Here is a 25,271-nt window from a genome sequence, read left to right as displayed (position 1 = left end):
CCCCTGCCACACTGATCGCATTTGTCGTGCTGCAAAGTGGGGATTGATGGGAGAGATTAATAAACAGGAAACACCGGGAACACCTCTCTTAGAGGAAAACAGGATCACACTTGATTCATCAAAACAAGCCTGTCTCAAGTGCCCTAATCTCATCCTGTGCTTCCAAGTAAAATCACGTTTCCCTTCAGATGTCTGTTTTGGAAAGGTTTCTATGCATACTCTCATCTCTTTACTCGAGTTTGTTAGTGTTTTGCTTCTCTCAACATGCACACAGGTATGTATGCACACGCATCCATGTCAAACCCCTGGCGGAAAACAGGCACTCAGTAACGTGCAGGGAGATGGAGACAAAAGTTCTTACATCAGCCATTTGAATTTCCTCAGGATCCAAACGCGGATGGCTTGGCCCATTCGCAAGGCTCCTGTTCTGATGGGCAGGGCACATGTTCTGCCGTAGATGATTATGCATTTGTTTTCTCTGTTTCCTTTAAAAAAGAAAGGAAAAAAATTATTAGGAAGACTTATCTCATGGTGTTTTCTGCCCTCAGAGACACTTGGGAGAAGCAGATGAAGGAGAAGGCAAGTCTTGGACACACTTGGTGTTTCAATGGTGTTTGTGGAAAGCTGCAAAGAGGAAGAAACAAGACATTCTACATTTGTGACCTTCTGCTGCTTTTTGAAAAACAGGAGAATATTTCTCATTATGGGAAATTTGGAAAGCTGGGTCCAGGGTCCCCTTTTGCAAGACAAGGCCCAGCACAATGCAGTGGAGCAAGGGGCACCATGGGGCTGGGAGCAGAGGAGAAAAGCAGGGAGAACAGAAGGGGAAAGCAGGTCCTGGCTTGGCTTTGGTGGCAAGGCACTTGACCTATCCTGCATCGAGCACAAAGCAGCTAAGCCTACCTGTGCCCCTGGGAGGGCATCTCCTCCACAAGACCCCTCTTGTCCCAGGGCAGACTGACCTTAGGCAAGGTGCAGGCTAACTAGGGAAAAAGGTGCTGTCCAAGCAGGGAAGGATGGTCATAAAAGAGGTCCCCAAGCCTCTTGTTCCGTGAAGATTGCTTTGGAAATCCCTGAAATGTAAACAGCTGAGACCACAGCTCCTACACAACAGCCCAGTGTGCTTCTGCTGCCAGAAGATGAGCTACTGGCTTGGGGGTCAGCTCTTCCTGGTCACACAGCAACACCTGGCTGGGCAAAATGATGCTGGTTCGGGTGATAAGCAAACGGCCCCAGGAAAACATCCTGCTCAGGCACAGCCTAGTAGATGCCTCCACTGGCCTCCTTCATGAGACCTTCCTGGGAATATCGTATCACAGCATGTCCTTAAAATAGCATTTGGGTGAAGCGCATTAAAGTGTTAAGCATGAATGCTGCCACTCAGTAACCTCTGGCCAGTTATTGTCTGTTAGCCACCCATACTCACTTGGTTTTACAGTAAGCTACCACACAGACGATGCCCACCACAAGCAAGGCAACGCAGATTCCCGTGATGGTTAAAACTCTCTTCTGGTAGAGCTCCTCTGCTTCTGCAAATAGAGAGGAAGAAACCAGTTACAAACAGGGTCCAGCACCAGGGCTGTGTCTGGCTGCAGAGGAACCAGCACTACATGAGGGTAAGATGGACAACAGGGCTCAGTCAGACCTCCTGCCACCCCACTGCCCGCCTCTCCTAGCTGCCCCGAACCTCAGACCAGCCAGCCAACCTTACCACTCAAGAGACCTTCACTCCTTCTGTCCCTCTGCACCTTCACCCTCTCTCCCTCGGCAGCTCACCCCTTCCGCACTCAAACATGCTTCTTCCTTTCTCTTTCTCTGCAGTGGAACTTGGTGACTAAGCTCAAAAAAATCCCCACTCCTCTCCTCTCCCCACTTCTCAGTAACTTAGTAGCTTACCAGAGAAGTCCCCAAGCATCCCCCACTCACCACGTACACGCACGCCCTGTGATGCTCTGATCACAGGCTCTCTGCTCTGATGGACTCAGAATGCCTTTCCTTGCAGCGGCTGCATGCCCTGGAGCTCAGCGGAGTGCTAGAAACCACTGAGCAACAGGCCCCAAAGCATGTAGGTGCTGAAAGGGACATCCTAAAACAGTCGAAAAGCAGAATGAGGATGGAAAAGTGATAGTGTGTAAGACAAAGAGAAGGGAGCAGAGTAATTAAAATACAGTAACCAATTATAGGTATGGATTTTTAATGAAGCCCTAGGAAGCAATTAATTCAATTGCACCGGGTAACTCAGAAGTACACACCAAATTCAAGCAGCATGCTGCTGCTTCTCTCAAATGTCACCATTTGTCACGGCCCACCTTTCAAACCAGAAAAGTCAGTCACTTGCATCAAAACCCAGACCATGCTGGCAATGAGGTAATTCATCCAAATGAATCAAAGCTCCAAGGAAACGCTAGGATGCCACCTGCAGTGTAACTGAACTACGTGTAGGCAGCAACCGCACTGCAAGGACACCTCTTCCTCTGTGGCTACACCAGAGCAGATGCTCTTCTTGGTGATATCCAGCAATCTCAGAGCAGCAGAGACGATTTGCTTCTCCAGCTGAATGACTGAGAGGAGGATTCAGTGCGCAGCTGCCATGAGCGTTTTAGTTCGGCATCTATGAATGATGTCCTTGTGCCCCCATACTATGTGTTAATGTTAAAGTCACTGGGGTTTGTGCCACCTTTAATATTCATTGACTTATTTTTTTCATACATATTAGCCAATAAAACTCATGCCATGGTTGCTGTGCTCAGCATGGACCACCATGCCACACTAAATACCTTGGACTGGCTATATGATACTCCACGTGCTACCAAAAAAGTGAAATACAAAACCAGAAAGGAAACAGGTCTGGTCCCAAAAACCTCTGGTCCCAGAAAATTTAGCAAAAAAAACCCAACAAAACCCAAGGTGGAAGCATTTAAACATTCAATATTTAGACTGATTCCAGCTTGCCAGTTTAGGAAGGAAAAAAAGTGCTAGGAAAAATGTTTATCTCTTGCTAACTCTTAAAATGGGAACAAAGAAAGATTTACTAAAGCGGGGGCTGAGAATGACAGCCCAGACATGAAGATGCAAAAGCTGATCTGCAGGGCTTGCTTCACGCCCATGCTGCAAAGGTGCTCTTTAAAGAAATAAATTTCCATCTGTTTTGTTTGTGCACTGGCCTTTGGCTGGACAAGGCACTCGGGGTGCAACGTCCCACCGCTCCCCAGAGAGGCGGCAGCTCCGGCTCCCCCAGACTCCAGCTCCACAGTGCTGTGGGCCAGGAGATGCACGTCATGGGGCTCCTGGGGCTGAAAGTTACTGCAGCACCTGCTCAGAGCCATAATGTCCTGGGACCTACTCACAGAGTGGGGTTTGGGCGCTGGCTGACCTCATACTCCTTGTGCTTTACTATGAGGAACCATGTGGAGCTGGTATGGGGAAAGAACTCAACTCTGGGGTGAAATACCTCCTTCAACAATGCGTTTCCCTTGCACAGATGCCCTATTCCAGGCATCAGCAACCATGGCAGACAAGCTTTCTTGCTTTTTGTGCTTTTGCACACCTTTGGGACCTGGATTCCAGCTGTACAGGTCTTACTTTCAGACAGGACTTTCAGAGATTTTATCAGAACCAGGAAACCCAGCTAGGATCATGTCCTGGTTACAGATGGCACCAGGTGAGAATTTTGCTACTACCCAGCAAAAACTACTTTTATATTACAAAAAAATTTTAAAAAGCTGGGTATGAAGTCAGTTTTCACCATGGACCCATCCTCCATCAAGCCAATTTTTTCCAAGATTCTTCACCAACTATGTTTTTTGCTGCAAAGACTCTTTTTTTGCAAGCATAAATCATTCCCTTTGAATCATGGAGGAGGAGAAATAGCAAACTATGGCTTTTTTTTTCCTGTCACCTACATGGTGAAATTTTTCAGCCAAGGCTCGCACCACAGCCTCTGTTCTGGTGATTGTGTCAGTGTGGGACCCCAACTCTGGCACATCTGACTCCTGAACTTTCACCCGAATTGCATGGGGAATGTTTGAGTTCATGAGGAATGCAGATGTGTCCTCGCTGCCCTGAGCTGACAGCTCCGCTGCGTGAAGTGTGAGTCTGTGCGTCACCGCTGCGAAACTAAACATTAAATGACCTGCTGACAGTCATGTAGCCTGGCTCCTAACATCTCATTAAAGTTGATGCCCAATAACACAGTGTCTTCATGTTGCACAAAACCACCTCAACAGTGAGAGAAGGAAAATAGGAGAATGCACACTATAATTCTGGATGTGAGAAGGTAAGATCCTGGAGCAAGACTTGTCCATCTGTGCCTGTGTGCCCTACAAACACCACGTCTTCATCAGCAGCACTGTCACGCTACAGCAGCAAACACTACGAACAAACCGTGCGGTGCCACATAATGCCAACAGAATCACAGTCCAGCCATGGGTGTCACAGCAACGCGTGAAATGACAGAGAAGAGACGACTGCAGACCGGGAATGGGATGTGTGCGGTTCTGTGATGACGTTGACAATGGACGAGGAAAACGACAAAAGGTCAACAAAAAAGGGATGTCAAAAATCCTCAATTTTCAGGTTTATTTAAGTGTATTAGTATTAGCAGCACCACTTTCTCTGGAACACCTGACCACAAAACTCACACGTTTTCTGCAGCAGGGAAGAATCTCTGGGGGTTGCACACCAATCCCGGTGGGTCAGCACGCAAAAACTGGAGGAGACACGTTTCTCCAGCTTCATCTAGTGCATGTCCCTCCACCACAGGCAGCCGAGAAGACAATGTGGGATCCAGAAGTGAAAGTCTGGTGTCCCCATATCTCTAACAAATGGAACTGAAATATCTTCATGTGAAGAGCTGCTCTGGCTCATATTGCCGGGTCAATTTTTTTAGTGTTAAAGATAAATTTCTCTGCTCTCATCTGGCCAAGTCCTCCCTGTGCTTGGCCTGGACACTCAAGGGAAACCTAGCATCAAGGGTTTCTTTTCCCAGGTGCTTCCTCAAGAGATATTTGATATATTTCTAAAAACAGACTGAGAAGAAAAATAATATGACTATGAGCAATAGGGCCAGAACAGAAAATTGCCCAAAGTGGCTGTTTTTAGAGCATTTAAGACTCTGCAGTGTTTTTCCAAACTCCAACTTGCCACTGTGATGCTCAGCTTTGCCCCCTCCACTCTCACGGGAGACAACTGACTTCCCTGGGCTCACTTCTTTCTAGACTAACTCTAGAACAATTTCCTCCCAGTCAAGAACAGAAATAGGCAGTTAACCTTTGGGAGGATGGCAAAGCTCGTCCTGACCCTTCATAGGATCCGGTGCGGTTAGTGGGTCTATTAAGTGGTCTATGATGGCCCAATCTTCCTGAAACTTGCCTTCCCGCTCCTGGAATGCCTGCCCATTCCCAGCCTTTTGGATGGACACAAACTCCAGCTTTTCAGTTAAATACACAAAAGCATGTTGAATGAGGAGACACGGCAATTGTAACGTCCCAGTCACGCCACACACACCAGGCTGCTGCTTGGAACAAAGAAAAAAGTGCTGCTAAAAATACACATTATAGGTTTACATTTAGATTCAGCATTTTTTGTTGGTTGGTTTGGTTTTTTTTTAGGGTTTTTGTTTGGTTGTTTTGTTTTGGTTTTGTTTTTAATCCAAACATCTATCTTGGTGCCAGCGAAGAGAACAGAACAGCTGATTTTTTAATCATCCCATTAAAGCCATAAATATAATGTGGGCAGCTCTTAATGGCTTCTGATTAATAAATGAATGGTTGTTCCATACCCTTTAATTCAAATCCAAGATGCTCTGCCAATGCAGAAAGAAGGAAGAGAAAGAGAAAAAGAAAAACAGGTCTGTCAGAGATCTCTAATACACAAACACACACACTGTGCATTACAGCAGGTCAGCTTTTCTGTAGGCTCAGCAGCAGTTACACAGAACACAGTGTATGCTCCAGAGCATTCAAATTCCCAACAGAGGCTTTACCTTACGTAAAGAAAGACCCAAACAAATTGCAGTGGGAGTTAATTATGAATTCTTTTAGTTAATTATGAATTCTTTTGAGATGAGCCATGTTTGTTAGTACCTGATATGGAATTCACAGTTTAGGCAGTTAAAATTAAAAAAAAAAAAAAGAAAGAAAATAAAAAATAAAAATAAAAAGGTACTGTTCTGAAACAACTCCTGGCAGGTCAAAACACATAGTGACTATGTGAACTGGGTAAAGCCCTTCAATCACTTTCTACAGGCAAAATGTGCCCTGCCTGGTTCGCACGCACCTCTGCCTGGGGCCGAGCGCTGGGCGGACAGACGTGCGGACAGACGTGCGGACACGCGCGCGGGCCCTGGGGCCGCCAGCACGATTCTGCTGCCCGCAACCTCACGTCTGGTCCCGGATGCAAAACGTCCTGCAGCAGCATCGCCCGTAAGCCACCCGACGGGCGTCAGCCGTGCGAGCGCTGCCCTCGTGGTGCGGATCTGCGGCTGAGCCGGCGATGCTCCAGGGATTACTTGCCTGGGCAAGGCAATGAAGCCTTCACAGAGCTAAATGCGCAAATCGCACCGAAAGTTTCCCTCAAGTTTCTAATCTTCCAGATTTCACTTCTGCTGTGGTTCTGCATTGCTTTTAAAAACAGCAAGCATGCTGAACTGGAGCATCTGCTTTCAGATTCGTATTCATTACCAAGCTGGACTGCAGTTCATCTTGCAGAGATAGCGCTAAGTAAAGTAGAGTTTACCTAATGAATCAGTAACACAGTTATCCAAAACAGGCATCATTAATTTTAGTAATTTTCCTGGCACAGTCCTCACTTAGAGACAATTTTTCTTGCATAAACATTAAAGTTCTCCAAACTTATCACTGTACACAAATTGAGCTCTACTGTTCCCAGTCACCATACACACAAGTTCATTTGCAGCTTAGAGATCTATTTGCTCTGTTTTCAACAGGAATTGCATCTTGCTGTACAGAAATATTGCAACACTGCTAAAAATTTGGGCAGAGGGAAATTAGCACTAATCATTATGGAACACGTAAACACGTTTCAACTAAAGCAGGTTCTTCTCTTCAAAACAATGTTGATGTTTGGGTTTTGGGGTTTTTTTTTGTGGTTTATTTTGTTTGGGGGAGTGGGAATAGTTGTGTTGGGGTGGATTTTTTTGTTAATTTTGTATAACTTAAAGGCAAGGAAAACTGGCTGCTCTCTGCTTCACATCTCACATTTGTGCGAAAGGAATGGCAAACTCTACCATGCATTTCACAGTCATTTTGTACAAGTTACAGTGACAGGGACACAATGTGGTGGGCAGCAGAGAACTGGACAGAATACATTCATCCTAAACTTGACCTTTTCCTAACGCATGCTCTCATTACACAGGCTGCTTCACCTGACACTGTGACAAATGTCTGCAGAGATACATTAAATTTCACCCGTGTCTATGCTATTGATCCATCTGACAGCTGCATGCTGTCTGTACTGCCACATTTCCTCCCGTTTCTAGGGTTTGCTGTAACACCTACAGCTGCAAATGGATGCAATTTAGAACGTGTTTCTGTAAATTCAGAAATGCCTGTGCAAACGGACATGGTGGGCAAGACCTGAGGAGCTTCAGCCTTCCCCCTGTCCCCTTCACATCAGAACTGCTGTTTCTTTTGTGCCCCATCCCATGCTGGCTCACTGAATCTGAGCTACAAGTTCTATGAGCAGGAGAGAAACCACGTTTGAGGCACTTAGTGGGATTTGCAAGGCTGTTCTCTAAGATTTCCAGTGGAAAACTCCCCCAGATGACACGTCAACTTCCTTGAAAAAGCAAAGGAATTATTGGACCCATACTGGGAGCTACTGAAATTTCCATCATGCCATTTTTTGCTTCTCTGTTATCTCCACTGATGATAATAGCAAACCAGCTGTTTGATGGTATGCAGAGAAGCACTCCTAGCACACCAAGCCATTGAAAGCAAGGCGAGAAGTGTCAGCCAGTTGTAGCTACAGGCATTGCTGCCTCCCATAACCAAATACATCGAATATGGAGCCATTCTCCCCTTCCCCTGCTCAGGAGATCCTCCCAGCCTGGCAGGTATTGCCCTCTGAGCTGGGACAGTGGGAGAGGAGACACTTCAAGAGCAGGCAAGGATTTGGAGGGTTCACGTCTTCTCTAAAGAAGAGACTGCTCAAAATTGCGAAATATATTACAAACCAGAGGCTAATGAGATGACCCCAGCTCTGGGAAAAACATTGCTTCCAAATGTAATCATTCTGCATTCAGCAGAAGGGCGTCATCTTCACAAACATGGCTTACCACACAGTGCCTACCTATTTTATATCAACAATATACCGCTTGGTAACAAACATGTTTGAGAAACAAAATTTTTCCTAGAGACAGCAATCTGTTTTAGTCTGGAACAAAAGATATCTCTGCATACCATGCTCAAAAGAAGTCTCCTTTGCTTTTTTTAAGAGGCTGATCAGGAAGAGTAATACATCTTTAAAAGCTTCGGGAGGAGAAGATGCTCAGCATGATGTGTTGCACCCACACTGTGTCCTACAACCGTTCAGTCAACCTGCATTTTACTCACCTTCCCAGTTAGATTGGGGATGCCTGGAAACCTTTTGGCAACAGTCCCCTCTACGGCCATGAACCATATAGAGGGAAGCATGAGGTCCAGGTAAGTTCTCCAGCTCCTTCAGATGGTGATTCGCTCCACACTGACAGAGGTGGCTGCAATGGTGCATTGCGTCTCAGGCTTGTGGCGGGGGAGCCTTTGGGATAGTTAAAATTAAATGGATGAATCCCCTCTGTAGAGACAAACTGATACACTCCAGGAGTGCTGACAGAGTGCAGCAGTTCTCTCCAACTCCCACAGGACAAACTCTATTGGAAGCAATACATCCAGAGGACACCACGCAAATAAACTGCAGTGAGACAGCACTGAGTGGGCAGCTCTAGGCTGAGGAAATGGGCCTGTTATTTTTCTCACATCATCAGCCTTCTGCCTGAACTCCACACACGCTCCCTGGTCATGGCACTGAGCACCCCAAACTGCTGTGAGACTCCCCAGACCATTTGAAGAGGGGACATGTTTTTTGGAAAAAATCTCATTCCAAATGTGCCTGCAGAACCTTTCTGAAAATGTTGGACTTTTAAAAATAGAACGCATTCTTCTTAATGCAGCCATCAGTGTTAACGAAACAGTATCTACTGGTCTCTTGAATGTAGTATTTATGTGATTTCCTGTACCTAAAAGCTAAGCTAGGCTCTTCTGTGTTGATCCCAAAGGAGACCAGACCAGTAGTTTGGAAATGTTCAGGTACCTAACTACAGTATGTATGACAGAAGGCTGTCCAACAGAGAAAGGCAGCAAGAATGGGAGAACTGAGGAAGGGAAAAAGGGAAAAAAAAATGAAAGAAATGACAAAAATGTCTCATTTCCACACTCCTCATCTCAGCTGCACGTGACTCAGGTTTGATCCCATCATGCAGATTGGTACCTCTCCACTGTTCAAAGCTGGGCGTGCTGAGGAGTTAAGTGATGCACAGATCTTACACTCAAGTCCCCCAAAGGTTGACGTTCATCTGAAGTGGACTGAAAGAAAAAATCCAGTTTGATTTGGGTGCTACCAGTAGAGCGGGTATTCTGTGGACCCACTGTCACAAATTTTGCGGTGGATTCTTTTCTCATCATCACACAGAAGACAAACTCCTACACTTACTTGGTCCGCAGTGAGTCTGTGACTATGTTTTTCTCTATAATGTATTTTGCCTGCTTTAAAAGATGAACATACAAAAGCATTTAATCTAAAATATCCTTATAGGAGTAACACCTTAAGACAAGATGGCTCACGCTGAATTGTAGATTTATAGGATGATTAAGAAGGATAAAAGCAGTAGCAAACAGCTGTGAAAACTGGGCCTCTGCTCATGTGGATTTCAGGTTGCCTAAGGACCTCATTAAGATGTTTAGTTACCGCATGGTCTCCCAGAGGCTGAATCACAGAGCACACTCCAAGGCATGAATCAAAGTGGACACCTGAGGACCATCAAGACAGTCTATTGATAATAAACTGTACTAACAAGAGTGATACTTGCAGCACCCTGGTCCAGGCTTCCCCCAGGGTTACAAGGAGCAATGCAAGACAGTCCCATGATGCTGGGTACAAAGGACACTGGTTGTGTTAAGAGCTGGGCAATACATGGGATCTCCAAGCACAGAAAGTCTCTAAACTTTCCATAAACTGCACAGCCATTTAGCTTGTGCAGTACTGTATCAATACAAAAAAACTGGTGGGCCTAAAGGGTCCAGATATGTAACAACAGAGTATTAGCAAGCTACTGTGGATTAGCATGCAATTAACTTCAGGAGATTCCAAAGGGTAACCTGTACTGCAGTGAAGGGGAGAGGAATAGCCCTGTTATGATAAACCACAAATGCCCTGTAATTACCCAGCCACAACACAGTGCAGTCATCACCCTGTAATTAAGTGGCCAGCAGTTATCATGTTATTGGAAGGCAGCTGCAGAATGCTTGTGGAATCTAAAATGCTGCTAAATATTGCTTTAGGATTCAGATGGGTGAAGAGGTGGAGGATGAAACAGATAGGAAAAAAAAAGGAGCACTCTTCTAATTATCGTTTTCGTTTTGCAATCAAGAGGTAGAAAACTACTGAATAGACAAAATGAAGTTAACAGAGAAGCTGAAATTAAGATCTGGACCTTTCCAGTAGTGCTTGAAGTGATAGATTTGTCCATCTGCTCATAGGGACACTTCACTTCAGTGTGAGGAGCAGGCATCCAAACCCCACCTGCCAGAAGGGTCACTTTTACATGTCAGGGTGAGGACCAACAGTCCTCCAGCTGCAACCTGGTGACTACAGAGCAAATGGGACCATCCCTCAGGAAAACAAGAAGCCTCTGGCTTGATAAACCTGCACTGCTCTGCTTCCACACAAGGTCAGTGCTGGAGCCAGTTTATGTGCCACTGGGGGAACATATGATACTATTTCCAGCTCAGACAGCCTGACACAGGCACTGCAGGTAGAATCAGTTTCTGCTTTTCTGGCTGGAAGGGCCTTATGAAAGCAACTTCCTTGGAAAGAATGACTAATGGGAAGACTCGGACATCTGATCTACAGAAAATGTGATCTGATCTACAGAAAAGGATGATAGGGCAGGAATCTCTGCTGAGATCACTACACAGATCACACCCAGTGACGGTGCGACAGATGCTCAGGAACAGATGATGGGTCTCACCTCAGAAGTACCTGTTCTTGTTATCTGTTGTTGGAAGGAATCTATAATGCCTACATAAGGGAAATCAGCGAATCAGTCAAGAGGTAGACCCATCGCACTAAGCTTTTGATGGCTATGGTTAAAGAGCCCTGGGAGATACATCAAGGATATGTTTTCGTATCAGCACCCGCTGACAGCAGAATTGTCATCTGCAAAGCTCTGGTTTCCATGCACAAGCTCTTCTCTTCCAGGTTTCCAGATGGCTACACTGAGTACCATGCACCAAGAGTAGCTGTCTTTCTTCCCTTTGAAAAAGGGATTTGATGCCTGAATAACAGACTCCTAGGGGAGCCCAAAGTTGAAGAGAAAGTCTGCTCTCCCAGTGGACAGCAGAAAATGTTGCTCTGTGCTTCCGAAGCAGATTAGTACGAAGACTCCAACTATGAATTAATATGAGCTTTGTGAAGAAACCAAGAATGAGATATGGGATAAAAATGGAGAATGTGCTAGATTACATTATATATGAACGTCAGCTCTGTTCTAGTATGTTTACAGGCAGGGAGCAGACTCTAGGTCACCAAGTAGAAAATGAAAACGTTTCACTGACCAAGGTGATGAATGGTATGCCAGCTGTCCTCCAGATCAGCGACAAGTATTTTGAGAGATTAATAAATAGTGAAGTTAAGATGCAATTTCAGATTCCACATACAAGAGACGAGCACAAACATAAAACTTCATCCCAAATTTCTAAATTGTGGAAAGAATCCAACTGCACAGACTTAGGGAAGGTATAAATGTTCCTGCTTATGATGTTTCAGTTTCAGTATCTCGGCCCCATCAGGAGTGAAACAGCTGCCAACATGTTTTACAAAATCTTTACAACCATCCAGCCCAATGCTGGCAACTAATTAGTAAAATTCCAGCAGGCTTTTACAAGGACCTGAAAAGTTTCTTGTGGAAGAGAGAAGGTAGAGTTGGGTGTTGATCTGATGTAGTACAGGCAGCTGTAAGATTCAGGTGACAGCACAGTTTAAAAAATAATAATTAAAAAAACAGTTTTTAAAAAGGAAGGATGATTTTGGAGATGCTTTTGTCTTCTAGAAAGAGCTGCAGGACATAGTTGTACCTATGAAACTGGACCCAGGAGAGAGCTGTCAATTGGGTAAGTCTCCAGTACCTACTAGAAGCTCTCATATTGGAAAGACTCCCTCTTTTGGGATATTGCTGAACTTTTCACCCACATGTGTAAGCAGAGATGAAGATCTGTCTGCAAAGGCAAATCGGTCCCTGGGTACTAATGCTATGGACTCACTCAGGCTGTGACATTTGTTTGTGTTAAGCTTCTGTTCTCACTAGTGCGTGGACAGCCAGAGACACCTGTCATGTGTGACTCTGAAGGTACCTGTACCAGGGCTCTGGGAGACGTCTGACAGCTAGTCCTGTGACCCCCATCACCCTTGGCACCTCTGGAGGGTGACACGTCTCATCCTGATGGCAGTACTGGAGTTGGATGAGCCAAATGCTCAGGCTTGGGTGCCAAACCCTCTGCAGTCTGGGGTGTGAATTTGGACTCAAACATCTAACACAGATGTCTCAAAGCTCACTAGAAAAAGAATGATGATCTGGCTCCACTGTCTCTGCAAAGAGAGGGGCGGAGAGAACAGGGGTCAGAAGATGAGTTCATGATGTGGACTCAAGCTGCCAGGACCAACAGCTGGTTGGTCCTTGCCTGCACATGGCATTCCCAGCAGACAGGCCACGGAGGATTCCTGCTTCAGGTCACTGTTGGAATTAGGATCTCCCAGCCCTCTGCTTTCATTGGATTTACATCAAAACTGCAAGATCTAACTCCCCAAACTAGCAGATGATATGACTTTACCAGCATATATACAATGCAGTACATATATTAATTATATCTGCAAATATAATCGTATGGAGTTCTTGATGTGAAAAACATTTTGGTAAGATGATTTAATGACTCATCACTCATGGCAAACATTATCTGTATTCTCATCTACCAGGGCTTTCCTCTGTTTTTTACAGTAATTGTAAACAATCACTGTTCTTTCTGTTCACTACCATTAATTCTCATTCAGTATAAATTAAAACTGTTTTAAATGTTTCTTTAACGTCCCTCAGTTATATTGTACAGCCTTTATAAGACTTGCCTCTTAAAAGTTACATAAAGCCTAGACAACATGATCTTCTAACCTTGATCCAGTTCCATATGCATGGGTAGAGGACTGTGCACAGAGACCAACTGAGATCAGTGAACTTCATACCGGATCTAACCAGGCTTCAGTCAGCTTCAGGTCACCTTTTTCTTCTCAGAGATGTCCATCTGCTGACTGCTGGGTGCACACTGTCCGCACACACCTCACCACTGCTGCGCAAAATAAACACGCCGCCTTAGATCTCCTTACAGTATGAGTCTTGCTAGGAAACAGACCATCAGGGTGGCTTAGACTAAGGCAGGCTTAGCATAAAGGCTGGCTTAGAGCTGACACAGGTACCACAGCTCACAGCTCTAGCTTTCCAGGCTAGAGCAATAGTGTCTGCACGGTGCATCCATTTTCTCAGAGAAGTAGCTGTTTTGGCATGCTTTGCTTTTTTTCTCCAGTATCTCAATACATTTCCCATTCCATTTGTGTTCAATGCAAGCAAAACAAAATGTAAACTTCTTGTAAGCAGATAGGAATCAACTCCTGAGATACTTGCTTGACTTCCACTGCTGCAAATTCCTAGCAAAAGCAAATGCTATTCATCCAAATAAGGGCTGAGCCAGGACAGAGCAGGAGGTCTCCAAGCTTGCCCAATAATACAATTCCTAGTGAGTTCCTCTGTTAGGAAATAGCAACAGTGTGAGCATGACACAGAAAAAAACCCTTCATTTTTAACATTCCCTCTTTTTTTTCCAGCAGTAGGGCATATGTCTGACAGTAGGCACTTGGTCATATGGTTGTAACAGCAACATGAAGAAACATCATGTGCGAGAAAAACCTGCCTAAATACATCTTTGGCTACCTGCCAAGTAGACAAAGAGAGCCTGAACTCCTAGAAAAGATGAGTTTTACCTGAGAGAAACCTGACCAAGGGTTTAAACCGGTGAGATGGGAAGCTGCTCCCAGAAGGACGATGGGCAGCATCTGGCGTGATGCTCGGGTGCTGCACCATCTCTGGCCCAAATTGGATGAAGTATCTGCCACATCGTTTCAGAACAGCATCTTAAATTTAGCAAGAGAGAAATCAACCCTGGGATATACCTACTAACAGTCATCTTGTAATATTTAATAGTTATGTTATTTCTAGGCCTGAAAACCTAAAATACTCCAAATGCATTTAAACCAACACCAGTGTAGGTGTCATTATTTACTATTTAAGTAGCTGTCAAGTGCTAGCAATGTTCTCCAAACATGAATCAGGACAGAGCTATTTTATTTCCAGTGGAAATGCCAGAATCTCATTTAATCTGTTTCAGCTTTTGACCTGTCAGTACCCATATGGGATGAATCACTATGTGAATTATAGAGCAACAGCAACTTCTACTGTGCCCTAATTGTTGATTAAAGCAGAGAGTAAGCAGTCCGGACTCAAGTGAAATGCTTTTCCTATTCAGAAGAACAGCAAGCTCAGTGCATACCCCTCTGCAGTGTTGCTGCTACATGTATTACCCAACTGTGACCTGAAAGTGAAAACAGCTATAAACACACATGAATCATCTTCTTAGATGTTTTCTATCCAAGTACAGACAGGTAACCTGGATTGTTGAGCTGTTTTTACTTTACTATCCTGTGGTCAAAGCAGAACTGAGGTAAGGAAATGTACATGGGTTGGTTTGAAAGTTGGCGTCGTTCCTCTAACACACGAATAAAACTGAAACAAATCTCATTCCCATAAAAAGCTGGATTCTGCAGGCTAGGGAAAAATAAAACAACCAACCCACACGCTGTTTACTCTTGCCATTAATGTTCCGAAAAGGCATTTTCCTGACATAAAACTCATTTTCACCCTTGCTTTGGTTTTGCAGCACAGTAGCAATAATGTTCAAGCCTGTTGGACGTCACCTTATGAAACATGCTATGAATTGGCTTCGTTGGATGAGCATCCCACTGCTGCCTGCAGCAGGGGTCCCTCACATCACGGGCTTCAAAGCAGAAAGGAAACCTTTCTGCATCAGGTTAAAGATCTAAACAGAACATTTTCTTTTGTCATTTTAAAAAGAGCTTACTTGGATGTTTCAGTCTGTAAGAATAAATCAATTGAGGTTTCAAATTTGGAAGCCAATTTGGAACAAAAGGCAATGTAAAAACATCAAGCTGTCCCAAGGGCCTCACAAAGCCCATTTGCATCTTGTCTGTATACTCTGTAGAAGGGAGTCTAATGCAAGCACTGCCAGCTATTAGCATGAGCTAATGAGACTCCTGCTACTGCCAGTTCGGGATGAGGACTGCAGGATTTCTTATGGAGCGGTGGGAGAGGGGGCACTGGCAATCAAGGAAGCATCACTGAGAGGCATTTCTCCTTTAGTTCTCACTAACCGAAGCCTCTTTTGTGGCTCTTTTTAAAAAGCCTCTTTTTAAAACCACCATTTGTGGCGTCCGACCGTCCAGCGTGGAGCCGTGTTGGATCACACAAGCGTCACCATGGCTGATGACCTGCACCGTAACTGTGCCTCCTTTCAAGTCGGTCCTTACCCAGCCCAGGATCCCACTGATGCTGGGACACAGGCTGAATATGGACCTGGAAAAATTATCCGCCTTGAACAAAACGGGCTAATGATGTTTGTAAGCAAGGCATCTCTGCAGACCTAGAGCCCACAGGAACTGGGAAGTAGAAAGTGGCAGGTACTAAGTGGAGGGGCTCTGGGGTATTTACATCCAATGAATACGAGGTTAAAGGATTGGTCACTACAGTTAGATACAATCTCATATGCAAAGCTGTCTGACCCCCTAGGAGAGACAGCAACATCTCTGTGGCCAGGAGGGGTATAGCCTGATTTAGCCCATATCCTGCGTGGCAGTGAGGGCTGGGAAGCCCTGGGACAGTGACAGCCACCAGCGTGACCTCTAGGCCTCCAGGTATGCACATGTGCCCTGTCCCACCCTCTGTTCATGCTCCAGGATGTGACTCCGAGCCAGCCTCCAACCATCTCACCTGAGCAGCAACTGATGCTTGGTTTAGCTTCTGGAAACAGAAACACCACCTCACCTCAGGGGAAATTCCATTACAGCCTTCGCTGTGATTTCCTCAGTTGGTACAGAGAGATTCACACACCCCCTCACAAGAGTAATGTGAAAATGTACATATCTTGCACTGCACAACATAGTCCATCCTGAGACAGCAATGCTAGCAGATAGAGTTCATCACACAAACTGTTCTCACACAGCACACCACATAACCTTGTGCCTTATTTGCATTTTGCATGAGAAGAGCAAGCAACATTAAGTTCAATCAGAAATGAAAGCAGAACCCATTCTAACAAATGGGGAGATAACAAGAGCTGCAACTCTCCTCTTGGACACGGTCACAGCTCCTCTTATGGCCAAGGAGAGCTGGGAGCGCACAAGACAGAAGAGGGCTCTTGGAGAACAGAAGAACCTGCTTTAAGGACATGACACAGAGCTACAATAACCAGGGAGAGAGAGAAGTAGAAAGAGACATACTGGAGAAGCTGACCATTGCGAAATGCTGACACCGGTCTCCTGTGAATTCGATCGGACACCTACCGGAAGAAAGAAAACCAGAAGGAGAGAAACAAGATAGCAAAATGACACCCAAACAGACTGAATTGAGGCCCCTTCTGATCCCTTCCCTGGCTCCTATGCCTCTGCTTTCAGCCTGCACCCTTACCTGCGTCCCTAAGCCCTAGCCCAAAGCTGACACCAAAAGCCATCCCTGACTAGACCACTCTACATCCACCGCTGTGCCCGTGAGGTTTTAAGTAGTGTGGTGCATTTTTTGTCTTCAAACATACTTTGCTTAGGATCTGGCATGTACAATCGCAAAGGCAGTTTCTCCAAACATCTCTGTCCGAAGAATCCGTTTGGACATCTGGAGGGGAAAAGGGGAGAAATCACAGAACATGTCTGGCACCATTCTTGAGGCTAAGGTCAGAAATAAAAAGTGCATTGTGATGAATGGAAAAAATAAAGGCTTTACACGCGTATTTACTCTCCACTTTGCTTTAACCAGGCACCTGCAGCATTCCAGCTCTACTTTTGGCCTGGATCTTCAAGCAGCCAGCCAAACCCCTCCTTTCCTCCTCTGCCTGCCTCCTTCCTTCTCACCTGCTAGAAGCACCAGCTGGCAGGAAAATCGATATGGGCTGGCTGCTACTTCCAGAGACTCTTCTTGGAGCTGCTATCTAGACAAGACTGGCAGAAGGCACCACAGAGTGACGAGCAGCGGCTCAGGCGACAGTGCGTGTTGTGTACGGCAAGAGCTTTCCCATTTTTTCACCCCGGAAATACTCCCAGGATGTTCCAGGGAAAAGGGTTACATTGCATTTAGAGAGAAAGCATGCGCAGAGTCTCTGTGTGAACAGAGAGAAAGGGACAGAGAAGAAAGCTGAACCAAACAGGTCTTGCTGCCCAACTGTGAGGCTCTCTCAGGCTATCCTGACCAACATTATGTGACGGGCTGGGATGTGCCAGCTCATGGCACACCAGTTATACATCAGCGTGATGCTGCAGTGGCAAGGATGGTGCTCTGGGGATGAAGGCTCGAAAGCTCCCCAGAGCAGCTCTCAGTCTGATCCAGGCTTGGAGAGTGGGGGGACATGGGCAGGGGTGCAGCACGAGCTGCTGAACCACACACGGGTGCAGCAGGAGCCGCACACTCCGTGTTGTGAACAGCTGCGGGTGAACCTGGGAAGCGATGGGAGCTCAGCTGTGGGGGGGCAAACACTTTTCCCCCAAGCACTTATTTATCTCCTTCACTTCACATCTTTTCTTCTGACCTTCTTGGATAGTCCCTCAAAGTTATCCCTAGATTTCTTGAAGTCCCAGCTCCGTCTGTCCTAAAACACCCTCCCTACCCCTCAATCAACCTCTCCTGCCTCTGAGCTTAAGGGGTTTTTATCATTATAGCTAGCATCTTAACAGCTGTTTTCCATCTTCCTGGGGTAAGCAGGGCTGCAGGCTCTACACCTTGCACAAGACCGTACTGTCCCTCAGTGTTCAGCAGGTCCCAGCTGGTCAACAAGGAAGAGACTGAAAGATGCCCCAGCCAAAAGGACGTGGACCAGAGGCCTGAGCCTGAGGTCGATGGCTTAGTCCACTGCACAGGACAGCAAACAACCGGAGCAGTGCATTAGGTACATTAACACCTGCTCCCAGTCTGCAGACACAGTGAAGGGGATGAGGAAGGGATGGCTTTGATGTCTAATATGACCAAAGCTTTGTAGTTCCAAAGCTTGTTGGCAGACTATGTCTGTACTGTTGCTCAAGGGCTATGGCAACATTTGTTGTTATTGATAGATTTACATTTAGATGGCACGTTACAGATATGCAACTCCAGGGGCAATAAAAAAGTCAACAAGAGAAATGAATACTTGCTTCTGTCTACTTGCTTAAGGGAAGACAGGTTTTTTTCACCAAATATTTAGTTCCCTTGGGGGGAAGAGGTAGAAACTAGAGAAGTCTTCCCTATTCATTATGACCAGAAAACCTTGATTTTTAATAGTTCTTCCTGATCACAGACTGGTCTCGGCCAGCAGGTGAGCATCATGACGTGAGGAGGTGCTAGGGGCTCTCAGCAGCTGCAGCAGCTGTATGGAACAAGGTTACACCAGCCCATCTATCAGGCCTGCAAGGATACAGATTCTTCGAACTGGAGGGCTCCTCTCCAAACGGGAGAGGTGGGATTAAGAAGAGATGTGGGGAAGGACTTGAGGAGTCACCAGGCCATCCTTCTGTGAGACCAGACGTAGCCTGAGCCTCAATGCTAGATGCCTAGAGGGGACCTGCAGATACACCTCTGAATCCAGCACGATCCAAGGAGAAGATATAGCCAATAAAAGGCTGCGTGATCTCTCCATCCCATCTACTGTCCTTCTCCACCTCAACACCTCCACAGCTCCAAATCCGTCCATCTTTCCCCTAAAGAATTAAGTTCCCGTTCTCCAAGGCAGAGTACCCCGTGTCCAGGGGACATTTCACCTGCTGTCCCTCTCACAGAAGAAAGTTTCAGAAGGCCCTACATGGCTGATGTGGCTTTGGCACTTGATTTCTTGGCGTTCGCTACAGTTTGGTAGGTCCGCACTGAGCAAAAAAGCTGGTGCACCCTCACTGCCCATGACCAAACCCGTTTTCTGTGCTACACAGCACTTGATTTTCAGGACCTGTGCTAACACCTCCATGTGTGAGCGCACTGGGTTATTTGTGCCCCACAAACTGCTCAGGGACAACTTAAGGTCATGGCTTTGCATGAGGCTGCACTGAACAACCTAGTCATACACTTAGTTTTCTCAGTGTCCAAGTCACTTTTGAAACTGGAAAATTGTCTCCCTGGTCAGGCAAATATCTTTGAAAAATTCACCGTCTGTTCTCATTCATGGTTGCTCATCTTGGAGCACAGGAAAGAGAGTCATACCAGTAATGTCGTTTCAATAGAAGAGAGCCCAGACAGCTCGCAATGAAAGCCCAGCCCAAGGGGTCACCACCACACATGAGGCCTGTTGAATTTCCTTGTGATGAAGCAGAGGAAGGTGGTGCTAGGAAGTGGAGAAGACTTGCCCCGTTTAATTGCCCTGTTTAATTGCCCCGTTGGCAATTAAAGACCACAAGCCTGGGGCAGCTGGGTGAGGCAGACCCACAGCCCTGGGCAAGCGCGACTTTGGAGAAACCTTTAAGAGACTGAACTGGGGTTTAAGTAAAGCATCCAAATAGAAGGTGTCTTCCCAATCATTTCTGAAGTTTATTCATCACCACTGATAGAGTCAGGATTCACAGAATCTTCAAGGGTATCGAGTTTATGTTGCAACATGCTGCCCATTTGCCTGGGATCTGAAATTTCCTGTGTGTTGTAAACACAGCGAAGGGCCTCAGGGGTGCTGCTGAACAAAGCGAGTGTCCTACCCACCTCAAAAAGAGGCACTTTGTCTGAAATGAGCTAAAACTGTCTCAGGTGCACACCCGTGAGAGGTCAGTCAAGGCTGGAACTGAAGCGTGACTGAAGCTGCGTGCTCTTAAGGAAGGACTGAAAATCACGTGAAAATTGGCAGAAGGAAATAAAAACTCAGACAAAGAAGCTGGAAAGAAGTGAAAAAGCAAAACAGAAAAGTGTCGAAGAAGCTTTGATGCCATGACAGCTACCATATAGCCCATCTTGAGATCTCTGCAGTCAGCCTAGCGTGGGTGGGGAGAAGAGTTTTCTAGACAGAAGGCAGTAGATAACTGGTCTTCTATGTGTCTAGGACAGCTCGGGCTTTTCATCTTTAGTTACGAGTGAATCAGCACTGGGAAAAGTGACAGAAAAGAAGCCCTCATGAACATGAGCACCTTCTGTCGCCTCCCAAGCTAGCACAGAAGCTGCCAAGACACATGTGCCACTCTGGCATCCCTGGGTCCTGATTTCTCAGAAGCAACTGCTGGCAGCAACAGTGACCAGGAGACCTTTAAAGAATGCAGGGCTTATGGTTCCCTTTTTTAACTGTCTCATACCTCTAGGCTGGTGAAGATGATTTGTTATTTATTACTATGGTTCCAGGTGTGACTTCTAGGAAAGAAATTTCGAGCATGCATGGCACATGGGTCTCCCAGTCCAGACCCTTCTGTATGCAGAGTCTGCTGCCCGTGGTAAGGGTTTGTGGGCAGGTCCTCTTCAGTGGCCAAGCACACGGTCTGAGGGACATACCTGAGATTTAAGGCTCACTAAGAGCTAGAGCAGGGGTGTCAAACCCATTTTCACTGGGGTCCACATCAGCCTTGTGGCTGGATGTGATTTTAGGACGGTATAAATGCAACTGCTCCTCCTCCTCCTACTGCTCTAGAGCCATGAAATGATCTTTGATTGTGGCATCCTTTTTTTTGCACATTAGACCCTAGTCAAAGGGTTTTGGCTACCTATCCCAGCAATATGAAGTCCCTCTGCCTTTTGAAAGCTCTTGCAGGGACGACACAGAAGATGAACTATTGTGGCAAATATCTTTAGACTTGGTCATCCACTTACTGGCGTCATGGAGGCCCAGCATCTCTCCTCAGAGGCCAAGGGAAGCAGACAAGGCTGTATCCATAGGAATGGTCTTGGGGAAGTACAAGGCTACACCAACCTTTTGCAGGCAGCACCTTGTCCCCTCTCTGGCCTGTGTGGAGAACCCTCAAGACTGCACTTGTTGAACTCCATCCCTCTGTGCCTAACCAGGTGCATGAAAATTAAAGACAAAAAGAATCCACTTGCCACATCTAAAATGTTGCTACTTGTACCTGCCTTCGATAAAGCTGGCCAGGGAATTTTCTATACAGATCCCGTTGTTGCTGGAAAATGTCCAGTTAATTCAGTTTTGACCAATTCCTTGAGACTGTTTTTTAGCCCATTTCAAAAACACCCACAAAGTTTTGCTTTTGGGTTCAGGATGAATTGCAGCCAAATATTTACATGGTGAAAAAAAAAGAAATAAATAAGTAAGATGATCAGCCAAAGAAAGCATCTCAAAAAGTTTTCATTCACTATTTCTATGTTGTTTGCAGAGCACTTTTTAGGAAAATTGAGAATCTTTGACCTTTTACCCTGAACCAGGGCCAAGCAATAATTATTGTTAATTAACATTTGCTACTATTAATTAGTAGCATCATTATCATAATGTTCCTGCTGGAAGCACAACTTTTTCTGCCCGGTTGATCTAAATCTCGCAAGGGTTGGCACACTTCCTTTTCTCCCCCAGATCTTCATTAAAGATTTGGTAGCTCTCATCCATGTTATAAAGGAATGTGAATGAGCAGGTACTTCAAAATAATGGGGTAAGAAGAAGCTGTAGCAGGAGGACACAATGCACTGATAAAAGCAAATGGAGAAATGTTTCAAGCATGTTGCTTATTTATGCAAAGGCCTGAAAAAGAAGACAGTTCTGTCATTGTCCCCTGACCAGTCCCAGATGATCAGGCTCTTGGAGAGCTGCAAAAGGATGGACTCCACAAAACCACTGATGGGAAGAAACAAAAGCAACCAGAATAAATGCAGAGGCCTTATCCAGAGCAGCTAATCAAGGCATGTTTGCTGTAGAGTCCAAACCACAAGGACACCCACTTCTAGGCTCAGTGAAGACAACAGCACAGCCCCGATTGAGCTGTGGATGCTCAGCAGGAGCTGAGCTGTTGTGCCCTGTTGTCTTCTCCAAGCCCCACTGTTGCAGGATCAGCTTCCACACTCTGATGCTTCTCAAGGGTCCGCTATAGTTATACATGCATTAAAAAGGAAGCATTGCACGGGGCCACTTCAACCTAAAAAGGCACCTAATCTCATCACTCGAGCAGCATGCAAACCCCAACGAATGAGTCCTGGCTGGTTCAGGAGATTTGGAACAGGATGTGGGAATTTTCACCCCTAGCTCAACACTGTGCGGCCTTCATTTCCAGGGACATTTCAACACCTCCCCACAGAACTGCTCATATATCCATGGAAAAGCGGCACACTCGTGGTTGTGCAATGTGCACTTTGTGCTGAACAGGTCAGTAGTTTCACTTGAGGGGGATGGCACAGCTCCTGACACCACAGGGGAGCTGAGGAACCTGTGCTGCCAGGAGGATCAATGCTGTACGAGACCAGATTGATGTTCATCCCTTTGAATGGTGCTCTGGAAAAGCGCAGAGGAGCTGATAATGTGGCTAACCCTTCAGAATGATCTTTCCCTTTCCTTGGGGAAATCTGCAGGAAACAACACACATGGAGGAAGTAAGCAAATGAGTTTCTAGGAAGTGAATATATAATTTTGTAAATCAGTGATTTTCATGCATTGACTGGTTTAAAAATGAATTGATTTTTTCTTGTTTGCTCTTTTTTAAACTCTCCTTGACTTTCACTTTTTGTCTGAGGTCCTCCAGGCTTCTGACCTCACCCACTCACTCACGCAGTGCAATGCTGTCAGCCCAAACCCAGAGTCTGTCTATCTGTCAGCTTCTGTAAATCCTTCAGCCTGACTCTTGCAAGTACAAGCGGTCCAACACGATTGGGGTTGTTGCTCTGTAAAGCTCTTTAAGTCTTCCAATCCCATGCAATTTAGGAAGATCCTGGCCCAGGCTATCAGCAACTTCGATTACATCATCCACAAAAAAGTCACGAAGCACCTTTAAGTGGGCAGAGAAGGACTGTGCTGTGATGAGACTTGGCTCTCTTCCTTTGTTTGGCTGGGAACACCCCACCTGTAGATAACGTGCGTCAAGAAGTAACTGGGAAGAAGAGTAGTCTTGCTGTGACACACACACTAACACAACCCCGTGGGGCATGGCACACAGCAACAAAAGATTGGAGCAGCCTCAAACTGCTCTAAGTTGTGCCAAGAAACCAATGGGCCCCAGGACCGAGGCAGATGCAAGATCAGAGGCCGCTGTGCATCCCAAGTGCTACAATTATCTGGCACAACAAGCCGGTCACCGCTCTTCTGTGTCCCAGTCCAGCTCAAGACCTTGAGACTTTCCCGTGTGCATCCCTTCTGCAGGTACTGGAATTTGCTCTACTTAAACTCGCCACTTCCCTACTGTTATGGTGAGAAACCTGTCCCACTCGTAAGGCCTCTCTAAGCAAAACAGTCTGAAGAAGGATCAAGAAACTGTTCCTGTCAACAAGACCCTGGGGCTTTTCAGCTTACTAGGGCTGTTGAGTCAATCCTGCATGTGTGCGGCTCAGTCATTTCCTGGATTTATGCCGAAACTTTGCAGAATATCTGATGCAGATCACATTTCTCCCATCTAAACTCCAGGTGATCTGTTTGCAGTGTAAGGATAACAGCACAGATTGTATCATGTTCAGGTTTCCTTTGACACTGGCATGTGTAGAATTTACTTCAAATTAAGAAAAAAATTATACAAGCACACAATCCAAAAAAGACACGAGTTCTGGAACCGCTCCAAGTCCATTCTGGGATCTTCTCCAGTGAAGAAAACGCATTGTCTAAGGTCTGGCTGAAGTGTATTGAAAAAGAGATGGAGGAGGTGGGTATACAGGCAAACAGTTTGTTCCCCAGAACTCAAAAGACCAGGAGGAACACATTTCAGGGAAGCCCATTATGAAATAATACTAAAAGGCCAGCTGCCAATTTAAGTGATATCTTTAACAAATCAAGCATGAGCCACTTCAGAAGAATAAATCATTTGAGAACTCAGCTGTTCTTTTTGCTCTGGAATGTGAGGGGTAACATCTACAGGAAGGAAGGAAGGATCTCCTATGCTTGTGGATAGCTGAAGAACGAAATCCACTCCAGGAACCTAATTAGAGGATGGTGGCAGGTAGTGAACAGGAGCACTCTAAAATTCTGTTTTCTGGTATTGCTAAGGCTGGTAACATCACATGGGTGCCAGAAGATCTCCAAGGCCCTGATGATTCCCATCAGAACAGCAAAGTGGGAAGAGCACACAGACACACGTGTTGCTCCTGGCTCAAGATGCTCGCGCAGCTTTTGTTTGACCTCTGGCTCCAAGGCATTTGTGCGTAGAAGGACCTACTGATCTCCTCCATGTTCATGTCTCAGAGGGATGGTGTGATTGGCTCCCATGTTAGAGTTCAGAAACACAGGTCAAAGCCTGCACCTTTGCATCCTCTAGTTTCTCCTCCAAATCTGTATCGCTGTGTCTTACACAGAACACAGCATCAGATCTCCTACCTTGGCGCAACAAGGGACCTGTGAAACATTTCAGTATTTTGCTAGTTTGTAGTCAAGCAAATGTGAAGTCCATTTATCCATCATAAGCCTTCCTCAGGAATCATCCATGTTATTGGAAAGCCATTTTATGGGAAATAACATGTTCATATGTTCAGTTCGAATGCTTCTGCATCCCCAAATAACTAACTAATGCCTTCTGGAGTTCAGAAACTCTAAAATTACACCACTTGAAAA

At 45.7% G+C, this 25,271-nt stretch overlaps 1 protein-coding gene across 1 annotated transcript in view; it reads right to left on the bottom strand.

Annotated features, from left to right (window-relative positions):
• The window catches only part of NRG2 (neuregulin 2), a gene marked incomplete at both ends in the record, with an annotated part of 162,384 nt that overhangs the window by 6,611 nt on the left and 130,502 nt on the right, over positions 1-25,271 (bottom strand). Inside the window, 4 exons of the mRNA XM_082063610.1 lie at positions 362-485; positions 1,427-1,529; positions 5,780-5,803; positions 16,888-16,946. Of these exons, the coding sequence (XP_081919736.1) occupies positions 362-485; positions 1,427-1,529; positions 5,780-5,803; positions 16,888-16,946 (310 nt within the window). The remainder of the gene's footprint in view (positions 1-361; positions 486-1,426; positions 1,530-5,779; positions 5,804-16,887; positions 16,947-25,271) is intronic.

Source organism: Streptopelia decaocto (genome assembly GCF_964273445.1).
Source record: "Streptopelia decaocto genome assembly, chromosome: 12".
NCBI classification, from domain to species: Eukaryota; Metazoa; Chordata; class Aves; order Columbiformes; family Columbidae; genus Streptopelia; species Streptopelia decaocto.
This window is presented reverse-complemented; position numbering and strand designations above follow the sequence as displayed.